Source organism: Tenrec ecaudatus, chromosome 2 (assembly GCF_050624435.1).
Source record: "Tenrec ecaudatus isolate mTenEca1 chromosome 2, mTenEca1.hap1, whole genome shotgun sequence".
In the NCBI taxonomy this organism is placed as follows: Eukaryota; Metazoa; Chordata; class Mammalia; order Afrosoricida; family Tenrecidae; genus Tenrec; species Tenrec ecaudatus.
In genome coordinates, this window is record NC_134531.1 from 280,950,855 (window position 1) to 280,978,827 (window position 27,973).

General features: G+C 48.2%; 2 protein-coding genes across 3 annotated transcripts in view; one reads left to right on the forward strand and one right to left on the reverse strand.

The window, feature by feature from the left end:
- The window catches only part of ARHGAP31 (Rho GTPase activating protein 31), a 155,616-nt gene extending 143,069 nt beyond the window's left edge, over positions 1-12,547 (reverse strand). The window contains exon 1 of the mRNA XM_075542479.1: positions 11,845-12,547. Within this exon, the coding sequence (XP_075398594.1) occupies positions 11,845-11,944 (100 nt within the window). The 5' untranslated portion in view covers positions 11,945-12,547. The remainder of the gene's footprint in view (positions 1-11,844) is intronic.
- A 173-nt stretch (positions 12,548-12,720) lies between these two features.
- B4GALT4 (beta-1,4-galactosyltransferase 4) overlaps positions 12,721-27,973 on the forward strand; it is a 92,892-nt gene continuing 77,639 nt past the window's right edge. The window contains exon 1 of one of the 2 annotated variants that reach the window (XM_075542482.1): positions 12,721-12,872. The gene's annotated coding sequence lies outside the window, so the exon portion shown is untranslated. The remainder of the gene's footprint in view (positions 12,873-27,973) is intronic. The other variant, XM_075542480.1, reaches the window with a different exon arrangement.

Genomic DNA, 27,973 nt, shown 5'->3' on the forward strand with positions numbered 1-27,973 from the left:
TGAATACAAAGGGGTTTTCTAGACATTCAAGGAATGTGTTTACCCCGTTCCCATTATAATTTCAAAAGGATTCTTCCCCAACTTGAACCGTGAAAACACACCTTCACTGTTGAAGATCGGAACAACAGAAAAAGGATAAGGAGGAAAGGTGAAAGTCACTTGGCTTCCCGTAGCTGCTCTTTTCAATATTTCTCCAAGTGAGGTGGGTGGGCCCCAGGAAGCTGAATCCAGTGGAGGGCATCTTCAAGTGCAGATGCTTGGGCCCCACCCCAGACTTACAGATGCAGAAGCTCTGGGAGAAGAAACCTTGAAATACACTTATTTCGTGGCTTTTAACGCTCAAAAAGGAAGCCTTCTGTAGTGGTTACTCATGGGGCTGTGAGATAGTTAAGGTTTATTGTGCCAACCTGGCTGATAAACACATGTGGGGTTAATTGAAGGGTAGAGAGAGAAATGGCTTGGTGAGCCTTACCTTTCTAGTTCTCGGGTCTCTTGCTTTGTGATGGTCGGAGCATGGTGCAGCTGCCTTAGCCAGTTCCCTGCTTCAGCTTGCAAGGCTCACTTCCTGCAAGACATCCCTGAGGAGAAGCCTCAGGGACCTACCCCGATGCAGCCCTGGGTGCTGGAGCAGCCGTGTGGAGACCCCTGCCTTACATGTTCACTGACTCAGCTTTCCTCCTGCAGTCAGCATCATAGTGTGTGTTTTGTGAGATGGAGGAGGACTTTGTGGATTGGTGTCAGACATATGGGTTAATGTTGGACTTGTGGGCTTGGGCAGCACTGGGTTGGGATGTTTTCTTGATGTGCACTTAGCCTTTATATAAAACTCTCTCTTATACATGAGTTTCTGTGGATTTGTTTCTCTAATGTTCCCAGAGGAACACAGGTTGCAAACAGCAAGGTCAGCAGGTCAAAACCACCAGCCCCTCCGTAAGATAAAAATGGGGCTATCTACTCCCGTAAGGAGTTCCAGTCTGGGAAACACACAAAAGACGGCTCTGATCCTGTCTATCGGGTCACTATGAGTTGGCCTTGACTAAATGGCAGTGCGTCTTTTTTAATGCTGAGAAAAAAGCTTGAAAAATCTGCCCTAGGCTTAAGAAGAAAGGCCCAGAATTCTTGGTCCCAGAATAAAACCCCACAGTCTCCTTAGGATACCCCCCTTTCCAATGCAAAACCAAACTGTCTGTCTTCAGAGGCAATCAAGAAAGGGCCACAAGGACCCCATCCCCTGTTGGAAATTAAAGCTGGGGGTGGGGGAATAGATGTGGTACTCCTGGATGGGTGGGTGTCGTTTCCTGACGTGCCGCTAACAAACTCTGGGTCCAGGTTCCTAGCAGTGTGAATGCTGTTCCCAAAGCCCTCCGTCCAGGTTTGTGTCATCAACCCTAAGCCTGACTCAAAGAACCACACTGAGCCTTGCTTTTCCAGGAAGCCACATGGCTCTGCTCCAGTGTTACCAGAGCCGTGTTCTAGCTATTAACTAACAGCAAAGGGTTTTCCCAACGTGGGCTCAGAAAAAGCATGTCGGTTTTAAAGTACACGATGAAGCTTAAACAGCTTAAAAAAAACAAAAAACAACCTTATTAAAAAGAAAGCCAAACATTGCCGCCAAAGCTAGAGCCCCTGAAGAACAGAACTACAAGACAAAGGCCAGAAAGAGGGACAAAGCGATGCATGGGAGGGGAGGGGAGGGGAGGGCAAGCAGTGAGATGTGGATTTATATGGAAGAGTTGACATCACTGTTTCCCAATAATACTCAGCATGCAGGAAACAGATGGGAAAGAAGTGGTGGAAGGGGCTACTTATGGTAACGGGGCATGCTCTCTTTAGAATCCCGTCATGGGGAACCTGAATGTTTTACTTCGAAAAAACTGGGGACCAGAAGGGCACCGCCAGAGTTTTATTAAAGTCTCAATACGACCTGCTGAACTTCCCAACGCAAGGCAAAGCAGACCCTGTACTGCAGAACCGGATTTACCGGTGGCCCGCCAAGCCCCAATTTGCATCTTCTAGAAGACACAGAGCCATGGAAGAGACATTGAGTGAGTGCTGGGCAGATGTGGTCTATTTCTTCCAATTTCTGGCTGGGTGACCTGGGGCAAGTGACTTAACCTCTCTGAGCTGATCTTCATTTACGAAATGGAAACAGCACCTAACTTTCCACACAGAGTGGGGAAGAGGCCAGAGCCGGGCACTTCTAGCTAGGTTTACTCAAGAAACACACTGGGAGGGGAAGGGGATCAATCTATATCATGTTAAAAAGCTTTTTTCATTGCTTTTACAAAATAAAGCCACTGTAACTCATCCTGACCCCCTGCCTTACTCACAGAGTTTAGTAGGCTGCCATCTTGATGGAAGTGGACCAGCAGGCATTCCACGGGGCATCTGAGTGAGTCAAACCACCCGACTTTAATGTTAGGAGTTGAGCGAGTGCCATGCGCACAGCTCGTGGACCTATCTCTTTTATGAGAGTCCGGGCCAACTGGGGTGCCTCCCCACTGCTCGGCCTTCTCCCGAGGGAAGGAAGGCTCACTGCCCTGCCACTGAACAAAGACTTCTGGCTGCCTTAGCCAGGGACCCAGGACTCTCCCCTTGGCCCCGGCCCCTATAAGTTTTCCAGAGCGCAGGTCTTCTCCCCAGAAGGCTAGGGTGTGACCACGTCCAACTGTCAGGTCGAACCACAGAGCTTCCTGCCTCTAAAACTAACCACCCCGGTCTCCCTGCAGCTTTGTCCCTCCCCACAGTCAGATGTTCATGCTACCGTTTTATTGATTTCCCCCCCTTCCAGCATCCCACTCTGCCTGCTGGTTTCCTCTCCCTCGACCCTCTCCACGGTAGTCTCTCCGCTGGTACATCCGGGAGCCTGCCTTTCATTCTTCCTGGTACTTCTCCCTGCTGTTTGCCCCTATGAGGCTCCTCTAGGCTGAACGCAACTTGAGAACATCTTTGTGGACCCGGCGGTAGCTAGCACACTCCAGCATTATCGTATCACCAAGTCCACCCGGGGATGATTTAAGATTAGAATACCCGAAAAGAATCAGGAAAGGAAAAATGCATAATCACACACACAGCTGAAATGCTTTTTTTACTAAGGCTAACGGATTTATTTATGGAATGCCAGAATCCTTGTTTCCATATCAAACTATTTTCTGGAGTCTGGAACAGTGAGAGAGCTGGTATATGTTGCTTTAGGGGGAAGAAGGGGTTTTGACATTCACCCTGTTCCCTCTGTGGGGAGGGCGGGAGCGCACCAAAGGCATTCTGGGTCTGCATCTGGCCATGGGCGTGGTACCAGGCCCTGGTAGGCATCAGCCAAGCTTCAACTAGAACAAAGAGTGCCTGAGACTCGATCCCAGAAACTCAGTTGGTTCTGGGACCTGGCCAAGAATGTGTGTGGTTCATACCAAGGAGTGACTGGTGAGGCCCTTGGAGACAGGAGAGGGCTGCGTTTCTGGGGCTTTCTGGCTGGGATGAGTCTGCATAGCTGAGTCTGGGTTGGTTGCTGATGTGAGTAGCTGAGAATCCCTATGGGAACCTCACCCAATCTAGATTCCTGATAATCCTCCACATTAGCAATGTCGCCAGGCCTTAGCTCCCTAGGAGAAGGACGTGTGTGTGTGTGTGTGTGCGCGCGCGTGTGTGTGTATCAATCACCTGCTATATATCATCCGCAATACAATTTCACTGCCCCCAAACCAATTTCACTGCCATTGAGTGGATTCATTCTGACTCCCAGTGACCCGAAAGGATGGGCCCTGGACATCCCTGCGACCATAACTGTGCATGGCAGTCGAAAGCCCAGTCTTTCAAGGGCAGTAACCACAGAGAGCTACTAAATTTGCATGACTGTGACCAGCCTTCAGCAGAGTTTACCAGCTACTAGTAATCACAAAGCTAATGAGAAAACCCGGAACAAAATGCAGACTCAAGGTCAAGCTGGGTGCTTCTGACCCTAAGGCAGTGGGTATTCCAAAAGGAAAGGCTTATTGTGGCTGCAGTGGGCGGGGAGGAGCCTCGGAGGAAAAGGTGGGGTCTGGTTGGAACTGAAAGCCATAGGTTAGGACATTCTGCGTGTGTGTAACTGCTTTGGACAGATTTGTGGGGCGAGGGGAGAGTGCAAAACGATCAAGTAAACGCTGAATTATGAAATCTGTTATTTTGGGAGATGGTGGGCGATCAGTGTGTAAGACGGTGGCCCAGGGAGTCCCACAGAGATGGATTTACATCTTGCCTTTCCTAGCTCTGTAATTTGGGCAAGTGGCAACTTCTTAGACCTCAGGTTTCTCCTCTGTAAGATGGGAATAAAAGGAGTTGGTTCTTAAAGATGCTGAGAACTGTCCATTGAGTGTCTAAAGTGACTGACTGGTGTCTAGACGGCCATCAACCCAGCGGTGCTTAGGCTGGTGGCAAGCACCTCTCAGTAACAATACACACTAGGAAATCAGCACCCTGTCTGCTTGAGGACGCAGCCTTCCTTTCTCTGACTCCGGGGGACTGTCCCCCCCCCAAGCAGTCACCCAGGAACCTGATATTCTCCTCACTCTCGCAAAATTGGCTCCACGGAAAACCTAGCATCAGACTCAACTCCCTCCCCCTCCGAACTGCAGTCAGTGTGTCCCTCCCAGGAGTTCTTTGGTGCTAAGCCTGAGAGAGAGGTGGGTACCATCCCCCGTCTAAGCCAAACTCACTGCCATCCAATCGATTCCGGCTCTTAGCGCCCCTTTAGAAAAAGGGAGAACTGTCTGTGGGTTTCTGACTGGGACTCTTTACAGGAGTAGAAAACCCTCATCTCCTGAAATCCCATCAGACCGAGGGCCACCTCCATCCAGCGTGGCACTTGTGTTGGGGCACAGAGAGAAAGAGCATGAAGAACAAGTAGAAGTGAAAAGAAAATTAATCGGAAGGGAGGGATACATGGGGAAAGCCACATTGGCTTAAAATGTATAGCTAGCAATGAGTCCCAATAAGTAAGCAGCTTCCCATTTCTGGGCCTCCAGACTGGTGTGCAAGAGTCACACTGAGGGCAGTACAGTCCTGGGGCAGAGCTTGGCCAGAGGGGGTGGACAGCCCAGCCTCAGCAGTGTGCTCTGAAGGGAATGAGCTCATCTGAAGAATCTAGCATTATTCTGTTCCCAGAATATTGAGCTGCCTTTCTTCGAGTCACTATGAATCGGAAGCGACTTGATGGCAGTGGCTTCGCGCTGGTTTTGATCGTGGAAAAGGAGGGACTTCTTCCGCTGACTGACTTCTGGAACTTTCCACCCAATCTCCCTTCTTCCACCTAGTGCAGCGCACAGCTGAGCACCTTCATTAAGGTACTGAGAAAAATAGAAAAGATGTGCCCAGGCCTCAAGCGCTGTCCAGTCTAAGGGACGCAAACAACCCTCCCCAAACCAGTGACCATACGTGTGTTGGAACCTAAAGAGAAAGCAGAGGGAGAGCGTGTGAAAGTGTCTGTCGCCAAGGAAATAGACCAGCACGGACACATACACAGGCTCCAAGCCTTGGCCAAGGACGGTAAACTTATTGCTGCTGGAGCTGAGGTTTAACAGTGAATGCAGAACAAGAGCTGGGGTACTCTCTTCAGCTTATTGGTTACCTTCCCAGCATCACCATACGTCCCCTCATCCTCCAGGCCTTAGGTGCCTCTGGGAACCTTCCCTGATCCTCCCAAGTCAGGTGTCTCTGAGGGGGGCTCCCACCAAGAGCTCTGGGAGACCCTGTGCCTGATTGCCTGGAAGAGCACCCCAGCTCTGTCTACTCCCAACTGAGTGACCCTGGAGCCAGTTACATCTTCTCTGTGCACCCCTGTGGTTCCCTTGAGCAATGGGGATGATAGAACCAATGAGAGGGCGACATGACGTTAGACATGCAAAAGGCTTCACGGAGACATGCACCTGGTAAGCTATAACGCCCTGGCCCTGCCCTCGCATCACTACCGACCGTGACCCAGTGAGTGAGAGCTGCAAGGTCATGAGCTGAGCCAGAGTCGATGACTGAGGTTTCAATGGGCTAATGGCATCACCCAGAAGGGTGGTGGAATTGCCCGCTCGCTCAGCTGGATAGAGAGGCCAGTTCATGCAGAGATTTCCCAGAGTCACTGTGGGATGGACCACCAGGATCCACTGGTGGACAGCAACACGGCAACATGAAGTTCCAGAGCCCCCAGGACAGTCAGAGGAAGACCCCCCAGCAGCTCCTGGGCCAGCCAGCCAGCCAGGGGACGGAAAGAGAAGTCTGGTCCTAGAGAGGGAGCTTTCGGAGACGGCAGCCAGCTCCCCGGCTTGAGCTGAAAGGAGCATCCCCATGCCTGGACTCGGGGAGTCCACAAGGAAGAGAATGAAGACTTTAAACATGGAGTAAACGGCCCACATCACACGAGGTACTGTGACTTAGTCTGTACATGTGAAACAACACTCACATAGAAGGCAAACAGGCACTCCCACTCCACCCTCGCACATCCGGAGGCACTCTCGAGGCCTCTGCCAAGAGCCCCTTGACTACCTGGCCTTCTTCCACCTCTCCCACTGCCCCACTGGCAGACGCCCTGTGCCTTCCAGCCTCTTGAGGCCCAGCTCTTAGAGCTGCTAAGGAAGCCAGCTCCCCAATTACCCCGGCTCTACCCTGGGAGCGAGAGATCTATTAAGGTAAGAGGAAGCTGACGTTGTGCCCTTATGCTGGGACAAAGGGAAACAAATTGAGTTTAGGAATGCATTTTCCCAAAGATGATGTCGTGACAGGCAAACTCTCCAATGCCAATGGAGCTGGCTGTTCTTCAATGCCTTCTCCCACCCCACTCCACCCGTGAATTCATTCACCATTGAACCTGGGAAACTTTTTTTTAAATTAATAAATCTTTTTATTGGGGCTCATGCAACTCTTATCACAATCCATATATACATCAATTGAGCAAAGCACCCTTATACATTCGTTGCCCTCGTCATTCTTGAAATTCGCCTTCCACTTGGGTTCCTGGAATCAGCTCGGTTTCCTTTTTTTTCCTCCCCCTCCCCCCTTCCCCCTTAATAGTTTATAAATAATTATTTTATCTTCTCTTACACTGCCCGGCGTCTCCCCTCACCCACCTTCCCATTGCCCATCTCCCAGAGAGGAGGTTACACATAGATCCCCAAGATCGGTTCTCTCTTTCTACACCCCCTTCCCTCCTGGTGTCGCCACTCCCACCGCTGGTCCTGAGGGGTTCATCCATCATAGATTCCTGGGAAACTTTTCTCTGAGGAAAAAAGCATTCTGATTGCCAGAGGCTGATTAACTCAGACCGATGTAAAACACGTTTTTGTTCCCCAAAAATCACTTCGCAGCTGCATCTCTAAGTTCCCATGAAATCGATCTTTGTTCTTTGAAAAACTGGAACTGTCTTATTCTTGTCAAGATGAAGCTATACTTGTGATGGGCATTTATTTATTTGCTCTGACCCGTTTACCATCCCTCAAATCAAATACATGTTTGTTTTGCCACTCTAATGAGAACGTACAAAAAGCCCAATACTTTCATGACGGAAAGGATTCCCAGTTCCTATCAAACCTTCAGTGGACACACGCGGATGGGTCAAGCCTGCCTAGATCCTGGAATGTAGGTAGGGGTCGGCACGTCCGAATCATCGAAGACGCTTTTCAAACCTAGCCAGGCCTAGGTAGCAACAGCCTTTAATTCCGCTGATCTAAGAATGAGCTTGGGGATCAACTTTTTATGTAAAGCTCTCGGGATGAGTCCAAAGGGAGTCCTGGTGTAGTGGGTTCGGCACTGGGCTGCTAACAGCAGTTTAACTCCACCCATCCCTTCAGGGGACAAAGATAAGGCTTTGGCTCTGGTCATGATTTAAAGCCTCAGAAACCGGAGGGCGCAATGTTCCTTTGTCCTATGGGGTCTCTATGAGTCAGAATGGACTCAATGACAGGGAGTTTGTGTTTTGTTTTTTTGCTGGAGGTGAGTTCAAGGTACAGTTAGCGGAAGAGACACTGAGCAAGAGCAATGTGCTTAGTTTGACCAGGGAGTTGGGTAACATGGACAATGTTCTGAAGGATGAGGCCAGCGCGGAGAAAAAAGATAACTCCTTGATCATTCTCTCTTCCCGGCCCTTGACTAATGGCCATAGCATCCCCAGCTACTGTTGCAAGACCTAGAACACTGGATTCCTGGGGGAGAGGTCAACAAGAAACTTGCTCTGCCGGCACAGGCTTCCCCCACAGCTCTCACCAGGGACCAACTGATGAGGCCTTTGTTACATTGTTGCAAGCAAGGACCTTCAGTCGTCAGGGGCCCAAAAAGAAAACCATGCTCTTTTCAGCACAGGCGGTGAGGAGCGAGGGCTACCTGATTCCCGGGGGAGAACTGGGGACCGGAGGCGGCAGCCACTGGGCTGGAGGAAGAGTGAAGGAATCGCCCACCTACTCTGCCAGGAGTGACTTTGGGCCATTCCTGGGTGTACTTTTCACTGGTGAAAAGTAGTCCAAGAAGAGGAAGGGAAATGGGCTCTTCTGAGCCCGTGAGAATCTGAGGATGACCAGAGCAGGGTCTGGACTTGGTATCCGTGTCTGCAGAACTGTATCTATATTTTGCCTATTTTTTTTAAAGGAGAAAGAGCTCCTAACCTTCATTTGCTTCCCTAAAGATCCAGGTCAACTGGCTCTATGCAATGCCCACACTCAGCTGCACGCCTTTTGGCCACCAAATATGCTACTGCCTCACCAGGTATGCCTGAGTGAAGGTCTCAGGGACGGGCCTCAGCAAATGACACAACTGGAGGACATGCATCCTCTGCACTCCCCCTGTCTGCCCAGAGTCCCCACTGTCATCAGCTCAGACCTGACCTCCAGCTGGGGGCTTTGCCCCCTTGTCCAAATCCATGGGTTCTCTTGATTTCTGCAGTAGGGTGTGTCTTTTCTTACCCCGGTCCTGTGAATCCCACAATGATGAGGAAGGACTATGCATGACTAAGGTTTGGGGTCATTTTGCTAGCCTGCGAGGTTTAAGAGAGAGCCAAACCCTGAGCAGGAGGGAGAATCTCACCAAGAAGAAATGACAGGAGTAGAACGTGTCCTGTGGACTGGGGGGGGGGGGGTCCCTATGCTGAGAATCTCTTAAACTCAGCAGGCAGAGAAAGTTGTAACACCAGAGACAGTGCAAGGCGGTGAGAGACAATGGCAGCGGAACAGTGGCGGCAGAACCCGGAGAGAGAGCAGCTGTGGGTCAAGGCTTCCTGGTAGAGTGCGGTGCCTCTGGGAACTTATTGGTGGGGCTAAAGAGTTTTGTTACACTTGCCTGAGCAGGGCAGGGGCCAGGCCAAGAGACTCAGAGGCTGAGAGATCAGAGAGAGGCATGGCTGTGGCATCGCCCAGAAGCTGTCCTGACCCAAGAACAGTATCTTGAGTTGTCCCATAACCTGTTTGTTACTTCCCTAATAAGCCCCATAGCTGGCAGTATGGTTTGTGAGTTCTGTGTGAAGATTGCAACAAATGATCAAACCCAGAAGAGAAGCGGAGAGTGACGTGGATGGAAGGGACGGCTAATGTCAACATTGGTCAAAAGGCTGGAGGTACATCCAACCTCCACCTCACAGTAATCAGCCTGGGGCGGATGTTGATTCTCTCTCTCTCCCCCCCCCCCCTTCCTCTGACCCCGCGGGTCATTTCACAGCGTCCTCACATTGCTCTTCTTCCCTTTGCCCTACTGCGCCCCGATCTGAATTTCTCTCCTCGGCCTCTAGCCAGGTTCGGTGGCCTGATTTTGATCCCCCCCCATTTAGTAACCACAGCGGCAGGCTTGCAGCTTGCAGCCCTTCTTTCACCTGTATTTCACTGTGGACTTTCACTGCCTGTGTTTCATTTGGAATACAGGGGAACATTAAGCCTCCGGCTTAAAGGAAGAAGATGGACTTGAGCCGCAAAGAGAAACTGACCTGCCTCCCATCCTGCAGTTAATGTAGAAGGATGCTCAGGGCTCCTGGCTGGACAGGCTCCTCGCTTCCAAATCTAGGCCAATATTCTCCACTAATGCTACCCATCCCCCACCCTAGAAAGCAGACAGCACTGTCACCGCATCAACAGTCTCTCTAGACTGAGCATACCTGAGCCTTGCACTTTTGGCAGGAAAGAAAACAGACCCATTTAGCCAGCCCACACCCTGATGCCGAAGAGCTGCCTAAAGCTGCCTGGCAGCTCACTGCTCAGAACCCTGAGGCCACAGAGTATTTGGTGATGGATGGGCTGTAAGATGGGGCCGGGCTGCCACACACCTTTTTGTCACCTTGGGAAGAGGAAGGTCGCATCCAGGTGGCATTCGTATTGTGCCTGAAACTCAAAAAGGCACGGCTATGGAGTGGATTGGGACTCATAGCGACCCCATAGGGCAGAGCAGCACGCCCCTGCGGGTGTCCCAGACTCTCCCGGAATTGAACCCCTCATCTTCCTCTCGCAGACCCCTGCAGAGCAGGAGGAAGAAAATGTTTCCTTCTGAACTTCTGAGGGTCACCATCGACGTTCTCGCCAATGAACGAAACAAAAACCCAAGTCCATGCGAGTGATTTTATTTCAAACCTACCTCTCAAGATCGTTGATGAGGAGTAAATAAATACATGGACTCCAAGTCTTGCCTCTATTTCACACGGGGCCGTTTGTAAGCCTGTGGGCTCCCAAGCTCAAAGATACTAAGCCAACGCGTGTCCTAATGGGCCGGCAGGTTCTGAACTAACTCCACAACACCAAAGAACTATGACAGGGCTACTGATTACTAGGTGGTGCTGAGGTTCCAAAAAAATCAAAAAGGAAGCTGGGACTGAAACGCATTGCACTGTTCTGAGATGTACATCTGATCTGCACTAACCAAGAAAATTTTGAGATTACTTTCCCGGAGGTAGAATTATTCCACACAGTTACCCAGCACTTAAATAGCCCCCTTTGTCTTATCTCTCTGAGTGTAAACACAAGGTGCACACAGTGGATTCTCTTCTCGCCCCCTGAAGCTTCGGAAGACAAGCCCTTTTTTGTCATGGTGAGTGCAGGGCCGGGTCACCTTACAAAAGGAGTCATTTAATGCTCCATTTCCCAGACTTTCCTATGATCGAAACTTCTAACCTCAAATGTTAGCAGTGATTGTTTCCCTGTCTCCCCCCCTCACCCCCCCCTCGCGCGCGCGCGGACACAGACACACACACACACACACACACCCCTCCCCGCCCATCTTTTTCAGTCTGACCTCGCACACAGGGACGCTCTCCTTTCTTTTTCCGTAGCCCCAAGAATTTTCAAAGCAAGGCCCTCTGGCCATTTACAGCACTCCTGGGGCCTGAAGCGCGGGGAGGAGGTGAACGGCGGGCCGGGGGGTGGGGGGGGGGGGGGGGGGGCAATTGGGAGTGGTTAGGAGGCGAAGCCACATATATTCCGCTTTAGTTCAGAAATTCAGAACATGTTTTTACAACCACTCCCCCCAACCGCCCCCCACCCCAGCCAAGATCTCTGCTCCTGCCTTCCAGCACATTAATAAAAAAAGATGCGAGCGAATGAAATTGGAGCCCAAGACCTCTCTGACCCGCATGATGAAGAACTCCGGGCACCCTGTCTCACGTTCTCACCACCAACAGCCCACGTTTAAGGCTCAGGTTCTCGCCAGCTGCCACCACCCCCACCCCCACCCCCCGGGGTGGCCGGCGAAACTTGTCCCGGGAGCCACCCGGCCCGTCGGCGTGGCAGCACCGAGCCCTCCGAACCAGATGTACGACTGCCCACAGCGCACGCACAGGCCCGGAGTGACTTCACCCACGAGAGGCCATCTGCGTGTCCAACAGCAAGACAGACGAAGAGTGAAAAGGCGAAGGCACATTACCATCCTGTCCCGAGTTGTCCAGATACTCCGTCAGGTCACAGCCAAACGCGCTGGCGGCTCCCTTTCGTCTCAGCTTCTGCTTGGCACCCTTGTTCTTCATGAGTTAGTCCCGAAGAGGTTGCCCCCTCCGTCTCCCTCGGCCCTCTGCTTGGCACCGCGCGAGGGGTGGGCCCCCTCCACCACCCCGGTTAGCTCACAGGCGGCTGCGCGGCTCTGGGGGGCCGCATGGACGTCGGCACGGGTCGGGGGGCGCGCGCGAGGCGCCCGCAGCCGGCGCTGGGCGAGCCCAGCCCGCCACCCAGCCTGCGCTCGTCCCGCGGAGCGGCCGCGCGGCGCTGGCAGCGGCGATCGGCGCGCTGGGGAGTGTCACTTCCTCACTCGGGAGTCCCGGGGACTTTCGCAGCCTCTTGCCCGCTCGTGGGGTGCTTTCCCCGGGCCTCCGACGGAGCCCCCCTTCCCAAACGCTCGGAAGCGGGCGCGGGGCGCGGGGCTCCGAGGCAGCCCGGGGGCCGGCGCGATCCTCTTGCTCGCTGCTGCCGCCGCGGGCTTGCCTTCAGACGGCCGGGCTCGAATGGAGGACCAGCATCCTGCCTCTCGCGCCCGCCCTCACCGAGCCTCCCCTTTTTTCCTGTCTTGCAAATCCTAGGATCATCCAGCTCAGGAAACGCTGGAAGGAAGTTCGCTGGGGGCGGGGGGTGGAAACTTTTGGCAGCTCGGCGCTGGAGCGCGTACGCAGCCGGAGGAAGTCGGTGGCGCAGGGGGGGGGAGGGGGAGGGGGAATGACCGGCGGGCGGGCGGGGGGGGGGGTACGCGCGCGCTCCGGGGAGGCTGCCGCGCGGCCCTGGAGATGCGGCCCCGCCGCCCGCAGGAAGCGGCCGCGCTCCGCCGCCTGGGCCGCCGCTTCCTGCCCGCCGGCCGCGCTCCGGAGCCGGCGGGAGCTGCAGGGAGCTAGCTGGGGCTTTTCCAAACGAGAGTCCTGCCTGGGTGCGCGCCCCACTGTCACCATCGCGTTGACACTGTCTACCGAGGTGCGTGCCTTTCCCCTGGGGACCCACTGAGAGAGGGAGTCGCGGCAGAGACAAAGGCGGGGATTCCGGCCGGGAAACCTGACGGCGAGCGGGTTTTCGGTGGCCACGCCCTGCCATTCCCGGGAGCCCGGTGGACCCTCAACCCTGCTCGCGCTGCCCTCGACGAGGCTGGAATGCCCTTGGGCATCGCGTGCTGTGAACCGACAGCTCGAGAAATGAGATTGTGGATCACACACACACACACACAGAGCTATATGGCAATGTTTGCTCAATGGGCTTGATTTAAGAAATCTCTGAGTTTCTAGCATAACATAGGATGTCATCTCCGGGGTTGCTACAAAATTGCCTCAAGCGATTTCAGCGGGACGTGGGTTTTGTTGTTGTTGTTGTTGTTCTTTGCTTTTTGCTTTCCCCGGTTAAATGGGAAATTCCTGGACTTCTCTCTGGTCGGCAAAAAGTATTATGAGTTAACCATTTGGGGCTTAGAAGAAACTTCCTGTGTAAATTCACATCAGTGTGTAAATGTGAAGGGAAGGGACATTTATGTAACTGAGATTGCTGGTCGAAAACTTTCATCATTGTATTTCAGTTGTGGAATCGCTCTACAGTCACTTGTCACCCTCTGTGTCACCATGACAGTTTTTGAATGCTGACCTTTGCCCTTTCACTGTCTCAGAGGTCACAACTTGGTCGCCTGTGTGCGAATCTGGCCCACAGATGTGTTTGGTTTGGCACATACCAGGCTTAAAAAAAAAGTAACTAACATTAAGGAGTTAAGATATTTTACACAAGAAAATTAGAGTTCTGACTTCTCTTGCAGAAATGGAAAATCTGATAACATTGCAAGTGCGTTCCCACACTGAACTGCAAAGGCGGTTGGAAGCTGGTGGTGTCTACTCCTTGTGATGCATCCTGAAAAGAAAGGAAAGCCTTCATAGGTTAGAGCCACCCCTCTGCTGCCTTCTCCTCTGGAACCACTTCAGTTTGCTTCTCAAGCTCTGTACTGTCCCCTCTGCCTTACATTTTCAGTCTGCCTCTCAGTGACACTATCATTATGCCAATCATCCAGTCATCCAGGCGAGACACGTCTGTAACCACTGACTCATTTGTCTCCTTCTTCCTCACACCAGTCTAGTCCCACTTGGACTGATGCGTCCATCAACATGCCTCTCACATGAGTTTCCTTCTGCTCCGCGTTCCTTCCTTCTCCGCTCACAGAGGGCCATCCCACTCCTCCATGATTAGAATGCCTCAGTGGGATTTGCTGAGTCTATTAGAATACCTTAGTGGGATTTGCTGAGGCCAGTCCCTTCCCACTTCTCCAGTCCTATGTACTGAAGCCTGATGGACGGCTTGCTCTTCCTAAACCATGACTGGTGTTTTATGCTTGCCTTGCTCAAAGCCTTTCCAGGACTCCTTGTTCCATATCACCAGGGCAGCAATGTTTAAGCATTTTGAGAACTTCCTCAAGAGTATTTGGTAGGCTATGTAGAATAAAGGCTTTGCTCTTCCGTGCTTACAGTCCCTCATCTGACCCACAAGGGTTTCATCACACTAACCTTGATCCAGCCCCGCAGGGCACAAATTATGGAAGTTCTCCCAACCTCTATGAATTACCCTTTCAATGATTTTCCCAAATGTTTAACTTTTTATTGTGAAATCATTTCAGCTGAAATATTTCAAAAGAAATGGTACCCCCCCAAAAAATAATGACTGTATGTTCTTTGCCCAGTTTCCTCAAACGTGAATATGTCAACAGAAAAAGTCTCAAACTGAGGACATTTATGTGGATACAATAACATGAACTGGTCAACAGACATCAAAACTCAAATCAAACCCATTGTCATCAGTTAGTTCCAGCTCACAGGGCTCCAATGGCGCAGAATGCCTCTGATCTTTCAGTTCGCAGCCAAGGGCTCGACCATCGCACCACCAGGGCACCTCTGCTCAACAGGACTTCCAAAGAAAGTTATTTTTCCATCACACAGATTTTCAAGTGAAATATAGATTTTCTTCTGAAAACCCATCGGTTAAACTGTGAGAACAGTAATTTTCAAGCAATTGCCCAAACGCTCCACAGTATATTATTAGCCATGTACAAGATTCCATTAATTACCACCTATACTCATGTCTTGGAACTTCAGAAGGGGGAGAGAGAATCAAGATCAATATCAAACAGAGGCTAATGCTCCCTAGGATGTCAGGCATACTTCTGCTCGACATCCTTTTCACTAATTCGGATACCAGCTGTACTTCCCGTGGCACTTTCTGCTTCTCTGCTGGGTTTGGTAAGTCATGGTCATGGCCACACAGAACTCACAGGCCGGACTCACAGCTATAAGGTTATTCGTAAAGGAACAGGTTACAGTTTTGGATCAGGATTAACAGACTACAAGTTGGAACCAGATGAGCAAATAGGCAGTGATGGGCAGCTCCCTCAGCTCCTGGAGCAGACTTCTCTGGCTCCCTTGAAGGGCAGGCCTCTTCTCTCCATCCTCCCCCTCACTAGGGTCCGGCTTCCGTCCTACCTGGTCACATGCCACAAACTATTTAGCCCTGCCAGGTACCCCAAAAGTACCTTACTCCACCAGCAAGTCTTGCCCCAAATCACTCAGCTCTCTTACTCTGTGGGTCAGTAGCCACCTCACGACAGGGCCTAGGAAGTCCACGGCATCGTTTCTTGCTGATTCCCTGGTTTTGCTATTGCCATTTCTTGGTCAGAACTTTTTAATCTATAGAACCACTTCCAATGTTACAATGCTCTCTGGTTCTCATGGGCCTAGAAGTTCTCAGTCTAAGGAGCTTGGGTCCAAAGGAGGCACTGCACTCTTAGCTCTTCTTTCTTAGTAGTAGTGAGGTGCCCATCCTACCACTTGGATGGTTCATTTTAAACCTAGCAAGACGAACAACGGATGAATGTCTTCTAAAGGATTCTATGCGCTTTTTCTTCTTGATCCAACCCCTTGGGGCTTATCTGCAATATTTACAATGCTATCTGCCCATTTTGTCTGTCAGTGTCTTACTGCGGTGGCCTGCTGGCTGCTGTGATGCTGAAGGCTATGTCACTGGTATTTCAAATGTAGCAGGGTCACCCAAAAGGAATAGATTTCAGCAAAGCTTCCAGACTCAGAAGAGACTACGAAGGAGTTGGCGGCCTGCCTGGAGGGCGTAGGCACTGAGAGCCTCCGGCACATCTTGGAAATAGTGTCAGGTGCTCAAGGCCTAATGAATTGAAGCAGAATATTATCAGAGGTGGTGCCAGAGGATGCGTCCCTTGGATCAGAATGCACTTGAAATATGACTGCGGAGGAGCTGCTTTCTCAAAGTAGAGTCGGCCTTGGTGGGGTGAATGGAGTAAAGCCTGTGGGAGTAGAGCCCTCAGAATCTTCATTTGCTGATGGGACAGGACTTAATATGAGAAGAGACAGCTGCAAGGATCTACTCTAATAATCAGAACTTAGAATGGAAGAAGTATGAATCTAGGAACATTGGAAGTTGTTCAAAAGTCAATGGACTGCATAAAGATCCAGATACTCAATGTTAGTGAGCTGACGTGGACTGGCCAGGGCCATTCTGAATCAGAAAATCATATGGCTTACTATGCTGGGAATACCACAATCAAGGAGAACAGAGCAGCATTCATTGTCAAAAAGGATATTTCAAGATCTATCTTGAAGTACAACACTGCCTGTGATAGGATTATATCGATCTGCCTTCAAGGAAATACAATCAATGCAGCCCAATTTAGGTACCAACCACTACAGCTCAAATCAAACCGAGCTCATTGCCCTCTAGTCACTGGTGAATCATGGCGACCCACAATGGGTTTCAGAGATTGCAACTGTTTATGAGAGTAGGAAGCCCAGTCTTTCTCTCGTGGGGTCACTGATGGTTTAGAACTGCCAACCATGTGAATCACAGCATAACTCATAACCACTACACCACCAGGGCTCCTTACTACTAGAGCGAGTGACGAAGAAATCGAAGAATTCTACCAAGGTTTTCAGTTTGAAATTGATCAAACATGCAATCAAGAGGCATTGATAATGATTGGCAATTGGAATGTAAAAATTGGAAACAAAGAGGAAGGAACAGTAGTTGGGAAATGTGGTTTTGGTGATAGAAATGAAGTTGGAGATTACATGATAGGATTTGTAAGACCAATGATTTATTTATAACAAATACCTTTTCTTTTTTCCCAACAATATAACTTTATACACGTGGGTTTCTCCAGATGGAATACACAGAATCCAGTTGACTACATCTGTGAGAAGACACTGGAGAAGCTCAATGTCAGCAGCTAAAACCAGGCCGAGTGCTGACTGTGGAACAGTCATGAGAACCAAAATATGACCTTGAGTCTATCCTTCCTGAATTTTTAAAACATCTCGAGAACAGATTTGACACGTTGGACACCAATGACAGAAGACCGGATGAGCCGTGGGAGGACATCAAGACTATCATGCATGAAGAAAGCAAAAGGTCAGTAAAAAGGCAGGAAAATAAGGAACGGTCAAAATGGGTGTCAGAAATACCCTGACACTTGCTCTTCATCGTAGAGTAGTTAAAACAAATGGAAGAAACGATGTAGGCAAGAGCAGAACAGAAGATTTCAAAGGGCAGCTCAAGAAGACAAAGTAAACTATTATAAAGAAACGTGAAAAGCTCTAGAATTAGAAAGCTAGAAAGGAAGGGTATGCTTAACATATCTTAAACTGAAAGAACTCAAGAAAAAAAAATTGAAGCCTTGAGTTGCAAAATTGAAAGATTCTATGAGTAAAATTGAGATAGTTAAAGTTTATTGTGCCAACCTGGCTGATAAACACATGTGGGGTTAATTGAAGGGTGGAGAGATAAACAGCTCGGTAAGCCTCACCTTTCTAGTTCTTGAGTTTCTTGCTTTGTGATGGTTGGACCGGGGTGCAGCTGCCTTAGCAAGTTCCCTGATTTAGCTGGCAAGGCTCACTTCCTGCAAGACATCCCTGAGGAGAAGCTGCATGAACCTACCCTGATGTAGCCTTGGGTGCTGGAAGACCTAACCAACTGACTGGAAGAGATCCATATTTGTACCCATTCCAAGGAAAGGCCCCAAAAGAATATGCAAATAAAACAATATCATTGAGATCACATGCAAGTAAAATTTTGCAGAAGATCATCCAACAATAGCTGCAACAGTACATCGACAAGGAGCTGCCAAAGGTTCAGGTCAGATTCAGAAGAGGACGTGGAACAAGGAACATCAAGCAATGATGACTGAATGCCGAGAATACCAGAAAGTTGTTTCTACTTAAGTTTCCTTGACTGTGCAAAGGCATTCAACTGTGCGGATCATAACAAACTATGAATGGCCTTGAGTAAATTGAGAATTCCAGGACACTTGTGGAACCTGTACATGGATCCGTGCTCATGGGGACCCTGTACATGGATCCGTGCTCATGGGGACCCTGTACATGGATCCATGCTCATGTGGACCCTGTACATGGATCAAGAGGGAGTTGTTCCAACAGAGAAGGGAGTACCACATGGTTTAAAACTAGGGAAGGTGTGCGTTGGAGTTGAAACCTCTTACCATACGTATTCAGTCAGTATGCTGTATGCATCAGAGGAGTTGGATTATATGAAGAAGAATGTAGTGTGGGGATTGGAGGAAGGCTCATTAACTACCTTTAATATGCAGATGACACGAGCTTGCTTGCTGAAAGTGAGGAAGACTTAAAGCACTGGTGAAGATCAAGGATTGCAGCCTTCAGTACAATTACAACTCAGTGTAAAGAAAAGCCAAAGGTCGCACAACTGGAACAATAATTTGATAAATTGAGAAAAGACAGATGTCATGAATTTCATCTGCCTTGGATCCACAGCCAATGCTCATGGAAGCAGGAATCGTGAGATCAAAGGATGCATTGAAATGGGTGAATCTGCTGTCTAAACCAAAAACCAAACTCGCTGCCATCGATTCAATGCTGACTCGGAGTGAACCCCCCTGTGGGTTTCCGAGACTGTAACTGGTTTTTAAATTTTTTAATTTCTATTTATTTTTAATCATTTCATGGAGGGCTCTTACAACTCTTATAACAATCTATACATCCATTGTGTCAAGCACATTTGTACATAATGTTGTCAGCTTTTTTCAAAACATTTTCTTTTTACTTAAGCTCTTGGTATCAGCTCATTTCCCTCTCTCCCCATCCTCCAACCCTCATAAACCTTTGATAAATTATTATTATCTTACACCAACAGCTGTCTCCCTTGACCCATGTTTCTGTTGTTCGTCACCCTAGGGTGGGGAAGATTATACATTGATTATTGCCTCTTCTTTCCCCACTTTTCCCCTACCCTCATGATATCAATACTCCCATTATTGTTCCTGGGGGGTTCTCTATCCTAGATTCCCTGTGTCGGGAGCTCTTATCTGTACCAGTGTACATGCTCTGGTCTAGCTGGATTTTTAAGGTAGAAGTGGAGTAATGATAGTGGGGGGGGGGGGGGAGGAATCATTTAAGAACTAGAGGAATGTTGTGTTTTGTCTGTGCTATACTGCACCCTGGCTGGCTTGTCCCTTGTGAAGCGTCTGTGAGGGGATGTCCAATAGTCTACAGTTGGGATTTCGCCCCACCTCCCACCCCATTCACATTGATATGGTTGTTTGTTTTGGGTCTTCTGATGTCTGATACCTGATTCTGTTGACACCTCATGATCGCACAGGCTGGTGTGCTTCTTACACGTGGACTTTGTTGCTTCCCAGCTAGATGGCCACCTGTTTATCTTCAAGCCTTTAAGACCCCAGATGCTATATATTTTAATAGCCAGGCACCATCAGCTTTCTTCACCGCATTTCTTATGCACCCACTTTGTCTTCAGCGATCGTGTCAGGAAGGTGAGCATCACAGAATGCCAGGTTATTAGAACAAAGTGTTCTTGTGTTCATGAAGTACGTGACGCCCAATATCTATCTGCTACCTTAATACTTAACATAAATATGTGTATATAGATCTATGTCCCTATCACTATATATAAATATATTTACTTTACATATGTACGTGCTTGTGTTAGGCAGGGTTCTCTAGAGAAATGAGACTAGGACATATATATAAATAAGAGGATAGGTTTTTACAGCGAGAAGGAATATAACAAATAATTAGTCCACACAGCAGTACAGAAGGTTCCGCTCAACTCACTTTGGTGGAACAGTTAATATACTAGAAGTCCTTCAACTTCAGTGGGTTGTCGGGTCCCAGGTCAAGGAAGCAGACAGCAGAGTCCTCCCTGGGTAAGGCAAGCAGAGTCTGCCCACAGGCAACAAGCAGCAGGGTGAGTCACCAACAGTCAGTAGCTTGAGAGCTTAGAGAAGCAGGCCCAGATGCAAGCAATGCAAGGCAACAGAATCCACTAGCTTCAAGCTCAAGCAATGTATGCACCAGCAGCAAGGCCGCGAAGCAGGTCTTATAGGAGCCTTAAGCTACATGATTCACAGGCTGGCCCGGCCCACAGCTGGTGTAGCTCACAGGTTGAGGCAGAGAACTTAGCTACAGTAGCAGCACAAACTCTCGAGCATACTCCAATCACCAGAGAGCAGGGGTGAGCCTTGCAGAGCCATTTATCTCTTTGTCCTCCAATCAAATCGCAATCTGATTAATGCCGCGTGTTCCTATTGGCCAGGTTGGCATAATAAACCTAATCATCACAGGGCCTGTATTTATACCTCTATAAATGTCTTTCGACTCCTAGTTCTTTCCTCTATTTCCTTTAACTTTCCTCTTGTCCCACATCATTTTTGACCTTCATTCGGCTTTCAGTGATTCCTCTTGACTACATTGTACTTGATCAAACCCCACCAGACCTTGTATGACCTCTTCCTCATCAATTTTAGGTTGCTTGTTGTTCCCTTGTCTCTGGGTTTGTTGGATCCTCCTTTCTTTCCCTGACCTCTCCCTCTCCCACATCACCCCCAAAACTATTATTCCCATTGCTTTTTCCTCGGGATTGTTTATTCTGCCTATCTTATATAGATAGACATGGTAAAAAAAAAAAAAAGCCTATAAATAGTTCCAGGTCTGTCTGTTGATCGTTTTTTGTTTTTTTTTTAACATTTTATTAGGGGCTCATACAACTCTTATCACAAGCCATACATATACATACATCAATTGTATAAAGCACATCCCTACATTCTTTGCCCTAATCATTTTCAAAGCATTTGCTCTCCACTTAAGCCCTTTGCATCAGGTCCTCTTTTTTCCCCCCTCCCTCCCCGCTCCCCCCTCCCTCATGAGCCCTTGATAATTTATAGATTGTTATTTTGTCATATCTTGCTCTATCCGGAGTCTCCCTTCGCCCCCTTCTCTGCCGTCCATCTCCCAGGGAGGAGGTCACATGTGGATCCTTGCAATCAGTTCCCCCTTTCCAACCCACTAACCCTCTACTCTCCCAGTATCGCCCCTCACACCCCTGGTCCTGAAGGTATCATCCACCCTGGATTCCCTGTGCCTCCAGCTTCCTTGTCTGTTGATCTTTATGAATGTGTTCTGATCTGGTTTGATGAGGTGCCAAGCCCTGTCTCTGAGTCTATTTGGGGGATTCCTTTGGAATTTCATTGCTTTGTTCCCTTTGCTGTTCTGTTGCATTCCCTTTGTGTTTTGCCCAGTGGGGAGTGTTGGTGGTGGTGGTGTTAGACCGGGCACAGTTCCTTCACTGTGTGTCCAGTGTGTCCCTTGTAGCACTATGGGTCAGTGAAGGAGCACTGTGTCTCGTGGTGGGGTTGGCCCTACTTTCCTCTCCATGCATTAGTTGCTTCGAGCAGGAGTATCATCCTTGGGGCTTGGTAGGCTAGGATGTGGTTCTCTCTCTCTCTCTCTTTCGTCCCCTCTTAATTTGCTCCCATGTGTTCTCAGTAGACCCACCCCTCTCCTCGAGCTATATCTTCAGAGACTATAACTGTTTATGAACAGAGGAAGCTAGTCTTTCTCCCAAGAAGCCGTTGGTGATTTCGAACTGCCTATCATTCAGCTGACAGACTGCACCACTGGACTTCTAAAGTGTTGAAAAGTAAGGAATTTACTTTGACTAAGGTGCGCCTGACCCAAGCCCCCTTGGGTGGTATTCTCAATCACCTCACATTCCTTTGAAAGTTGGCCACTGAATATGAAGAATCCAGGAAGAATCAATGAGTTTGAATTATGGTGCTGTGGAAGAATATTGACTATACCATGGACTTCCAGAAGAACAAACAAATCTATCTTGGAAGAAGTACAACTAGAAGGCTCCTTAGAAACAAGGATGGCAAGACTTGATCTCATGTACTTTGGACATGTTATCAGGGGAGATCAGAACCTGGAGAAGGACATCGTGCTGGGTAAGGTCCAGGAGCAATGGGGAAAAATGAAGGTCCTTAACAAGGTGGAGTGACAAGTAGCTGGACCAATGGGCTCAAACATAACAACAATTGTGGGGATGGCACAGGACAGGACAGTGTTCCGTTCTGTTGAACGTAGGGTAACTTTGAGTTGGAACCTATCTGGTGGCACTTGACAACAGCAAGATTCCTCTATGATTTACCTAGAATTTCTCAAAGAAATGCCCTAATTATAGAAATTCCAACTTGAAACACTGTTCGAGGCCTTTGAATCTCTCCATCATGATAAATTAGGATCCAGGTGCGAAGGGTTCAAGTTTACATTGTACTGAGCACCAGGTAAGACTGAACACACTTTATTTTGAAGGTGCACGTGGAGTCTCTTTGTTTCTATCTGATAACTCTTAACTCTCTAGGTCTAATGATAGCATGCCGGAATAATTCACTGTCTAAGCCAAGGAATTTGGAAGGGGCTACCTGCCAAATCAGTTGGAAAAGATCCCTATCTGTGTTTGTTCCAAAGAAAGATGACCTAATAGATTGCTGAAATTATCACACAATGTTGTAAATATCACACACAAGTAGATTTTGCTGAAGTTAAGTGCAAAGTGGTTGCAGCAGTATATCAATAGGAAGCTACCAGAAATTCCAGCTGGAGACAGAAGAGGCCTTGGACTGAGGGATACCATTGCTGATGTCAGATGGGCCTTAGCTGAAAGTAGAGAACACCAAAAAGATGTTTACTTGTGGTTTATGGACTACACAAAGGCATTTGAGTGTGTGGCCCACACTAAGTCCAGATAGCATGGCAGGAAATGGGAATCGCCCAATTATATTCATGCAGAACTTGTACATAAGCTAAGAGGCAGTCTGTTATTGCGATACTTAAAATAAAACATGGTGTGCACAAGGGTGGTATCCTTTCCGTCTATTTCCTACATCTCTCTACTAAGCAAATACTCGGAGAAGCTGGGCTACATAAAGAGGCAAAGAGGATGCACCAGGAGTGGAGGAAGACTCATTACTAATCTACTATACACAGATGCTACATATACAGAGGACACCCGGCAACCTCTGATATGCAGATGACACATACGCGAATGACAGAACTGTTAAACCAAAGAAGACTTGAAACACTTACTGATGAAGATAAAAGACAACAACCTTCAGATTACACCTCAACATAAGAACACAAAAACTCTCACAACTGGGCCAGTAAGCAACATCATGGTAAACATAGAAAAAATTCTGATATTGTCAAGGACTTCCTTTTTGCTTGGATCCATAATCAATGCTCACGAAGCAGCAGTCAAGAAAGCAAACTGTGTTACATTGGGCAACTCTGCTGCGCCCGAGCAGAACTGTCACTTGTGTGTCGCAGAGTCAAGAAAGCACCGTGAAGACTAAGTAGCACTTGATTCACACCATTGGCATTTTTGATCCCCTCATATGCCTGTGAAAGATGGGCAGTGACTAATGCAGACAGGAGTAGAAGCCGTTGCCCTTGAAGCTTGTTGTCAGCAAAGAATATTGACTATACCACTGCTTGCCAGGAGAATGTGTTGAAAGAAGTCTAGCTAGAATGACCTAGGAAGGAAGGATGGAGAAACTTCGTGTGATATACTTTGTTATGAGGATCAACCGGTTCCTGGAGCAGGACACCCTGCTTGGAAAAGTAGAGGGTTGGTGAAAAAGGAGAGGTTGAATGGAAACAGTGGCAGCAATCATGGGCCTTAATTTAGGAAAGATTGTGAGACTGGCACCGGACCAGCCAGTGTTTCATTCTGAAATACAAGGATGAGTCAAAAAAGTATTTCCTCTAGGATTCTAGGTCATACATGCATGAGTTCGTTGCAAGCAAAATATGTTTCCCTATGTCTCCGGGATCACTGGATGGTTGCAGACAAGTTTGCTCAGCGAGACACTTGTCTGAATCTTATTACCCACTGTCACATAGTGGATCCCGACTCACAGCAACCCAGTCTAGGGTTTCAGAGGCTGTACATCTTTTTTTTAAAATCATTTTATTGGGAGCTTTTATAGATATCATAACATTCCATAGTTCAATTACATCAAGCAGTATTATACAATTGCTACCACAGGAAATTTAAAAGCACTTTCTTCTTTTTTTTACTTAATGCAATATATCTTTTTTTTTTTTTTAATTTTTTCAAATCGTTTTATTAGGGGCTCATACAACTCTTATCACAATCCATACATACATCAATTGTGTAAAGCACATCTGTACATTCATTTCCCTAATCAATCTTTTTTATTATTATTAATAAATCTTTTTATTGGAGCTCATACAACTCTTATCACAATCCATACATACATCAATTGAGCAAAGCACCCTTATACATTCGTTGCACTCATCATTCTCAAAATTCACCTTCCACTTGGGTTGAGGCTGTGTATCTTTACCGGAGCAGACAGCCTCATCATTCTACCTCAGAATGGCTGACAGCTTAGAACCACCAACCTGTGTTTACCAGTCGAATGCTTACCCATCATCACCTTAAAAAAGGGGAGGGGGTAAACCAGGAAAGAATATTTTCTGTGCCATAGGAAAAGAATGGTTTTGATGTCAGAGCTAATACGGATATATAAAAATTTCCAGAAAACGCAAGTGAACGTCTCCTCACATCATTAAAGTTTTGAAACGAGTGTTCAGGAATGCTGCCTCACTCCAGATTTTTGGGATGGGTCAGTTTGAAGGAAGGTTGAGAAGATCTCAAAGATGAGGCAACATCTATGAATGAGGAAACCGTGACTGACTTCCAGAAACTGGCGGAAAGAGACGTAGAGTTACTACTGATCTGATAGATATTGAAGTTAAGATCTCATACGGTTTGGGCATTTTTAGTTTTCAGCGAAAACCTTGCCCCCAGCAAGCTTTCAGCTCTATAGGTGCCAAAAGCAATGTGCGGATATCAACGGCATCTTTCCAGTAGTCTTTTAAACAAGACTGAAGCTGATGGAAATGATTTTATGAGCGCAGAAAGCCTCGTTTTTCTCCTGTAGATGGTCGGGCAGGTTTGAACCACAAACTTAAGTTACCAAACTCAGAGTTTACCCATCAGTGCCACATAGCCATTAGAAGTCAGCTCCAACTCATAGTGACCCTGTGCAGCAGCGAGAACTGTCCCTTTGGGTTTCCGAGATTTTAAATGTTTGCAGCCTTCTCTTTCTCCTGAGGAGCAAGTGGTGGGTTCGAACCACTGACCCTGTGGTTAGCAGCCTAACCCACCACACCAGCAGAGCTAGAGCTACCTTGGAGGAATATCTTGGAAACACAGGAGCGTCACATGTTGATGTTTTTGTTTAATAAAGAAAGGCTTCTGTGATTTTGTTGATTTACCCTGGTACATAGTGTGGACATGTTAGCTGCTGGGATCTTTAAGCTATTTGGTGATCACGTGAGTTATGCAATTACCAGAAGATCGTGGTGCACATGTACTAGGCAAGCACTCGTTCCACACAGAGGCACCCCAGGAGAATCCTGTCCTTGCCTATGAATGAGCTCACCTGTAACTGTTGGGTGTGTCTGCCCCCTTCACTCACCCACCTTCCCACTGCCATCAAGTCGATGCCGACTCACAGTGACCCTGCCAGCCAGGGTAGAGCTGCCCCTGAGGGTCTCTAGACTGCAACACTTCACGGGCATCGACAGCCCATGTTTCTCTCACGGAGCCTCTGGCAGTTTCACACAGCTGACCTGGCAGTTAGCAGCCCGACATGCACCCACTAGACCACCAGGACTCCTCACACAAGGGTGGAAGTAACCTTTTCTGCTTTCACTCAGTAGCTTTAGAAGACAGAAAGAGGGTGCAGGGAGAGCTTTGTATCCTCTGTGAACTCATTTTGTTTTTCTTTTCTTTTCCCCAGTTTGTCTATTAAACCCAGAGACAGCACTCATCAGTTTCAGAGTTCGCCCTTCTCTCCAGATGCCTGACTGGTTAGATGCCTTCCTATGAGTTCTTCGCCACGGGCCTTGTTGGACTCCACAGTCTCAGGCACTAAGACCGTGTCCTCCTGGTGGATATATGTCCCCCTACCATGCTGCCATGTCAAAGGTGTTCAGGGGACAGATGAGGCTTCCTACTTCTGTAAAGAGCTACAGAATCTCTCAGGGGCAGTTCGCCCCTGTCCTTTTCGGCTGCTGTGACTCGGCATTGACTGGGTGGCAGTACGCATGTGGGGTCAGAACTGATGGTTGCCTGAGGTTCTTCTAGAGGGAAGTCTGTGATACCCGGTCCCTGAACGAGAAAGATACAGTAAGAGAGCTTCCAAAATTTTGCATATTCCAAGATCCTTTACTATATTTCCCTGTGCATGAGTTCTTCGATTTAGGTGGTACTGTAAATTATCAGGTGCTTGGTGTCGAGGTGGTTACACGTTGAGTGTCTGTTAATTGCAAGATTGACAGTTTGAACTCACTAGCGGCTCTGCGTGAGAAAGATGCGACTTTTTACTCTCGTAAAGAGTTCCAGTCTCAGAAACTCACAGGGACAGCTCTACCCTGGCCTGTAGGGTCACTGTGTGTGGGCATCGACTTGATGGCAGTGAGTTATTTGAGTGTGGAGTAAATTATCTGGTAACGGAAAAGGTTGGATGTTTGAGTCTACAAAAAGGTTCCTCAGGGGAGAATAAGTCTTGGTGATTTATTTCCAAGAAACATCATCAAAAACATGACGAAGTACAGTTCTACACTGACACACATGGGGTCACCATGAGTCTGAATTGACTAGACAACAACTGGTCCTGATTTTCCATCTTCAAAGCCGCCAGTGTGGACAGAGTCCTTTCATGTCGCCATATCTCTGGCTCTGTCTCTTCTGCTTTATTCTTTCCCTTGGAAGGACTTTTGGGATTACGCTGGGTCCCCTTAGATAATCCAGGAGACTCTCTTCCATCTCATGTGATGAATATTTAGATGACACCAAGAAAGAGCTTTAAGCAGGAGATATTCACTAAAGAAACTATTTAAATGTTGTGGAAAGGTGGAACAAATTGTATTACCCATATTTTCTCAAGAAGACAACTATTCGCATTTTTGGGATAGTTCCTTGAATTGATTCTATGCACTGAGGACTCTGGGTGGTGCAAACAGTTAACACCTTGGGCGGTTGACTGAAAGTTGGAGGTTCAAGTCCACAGAGAGATGCCGCTGAAACAATTCCTGGTGACTGAAGGACCAGTCGCTGAAGTCCTTGCAGACCAAATTTCTACTCTGAAACACATGAGGTTGCCTGATGCTTTTCAAACCATTGGTTCTACGTGTCCAAATGAAGTTGAGTAAGATTCCTGAGTGGCGTGGGGTGGTGGTGGGGTCCACATGCTCAATTCCAAGTCAAACAGAATGAAGGTCAAATTGATGAGAAAGAAGGAGCTAGAGCCAGAAACGTTCTCCCAGGCCTAGAAGCCTAGACCTTTTGCTTTCTGGGGATAACAACACCCCGATCTCCCACTGCACCAGCATCTATGTAGCAAGGAAAGCCAGCCTTTCTTCTAAGCAGCTTCCCAAGGGCATGTCGGTGGGGTGATAGGAACAGGAAAAAAGGAGACCTTGAAATGATTCCACTCCCAGCCTAAAAGTTGAAGAACCAACTTGGCCATTATTCTTAGTGACTTTTTTCTTTTCTTTTTCTGAAGCTATGATAGGTAGGTTTATTGTGCCAACCTGGCCAATAGAAACATGTGGGATTAATCAGGTTACAGTTTGAATGGAGGCCAAAGAGAGAAATGGCTC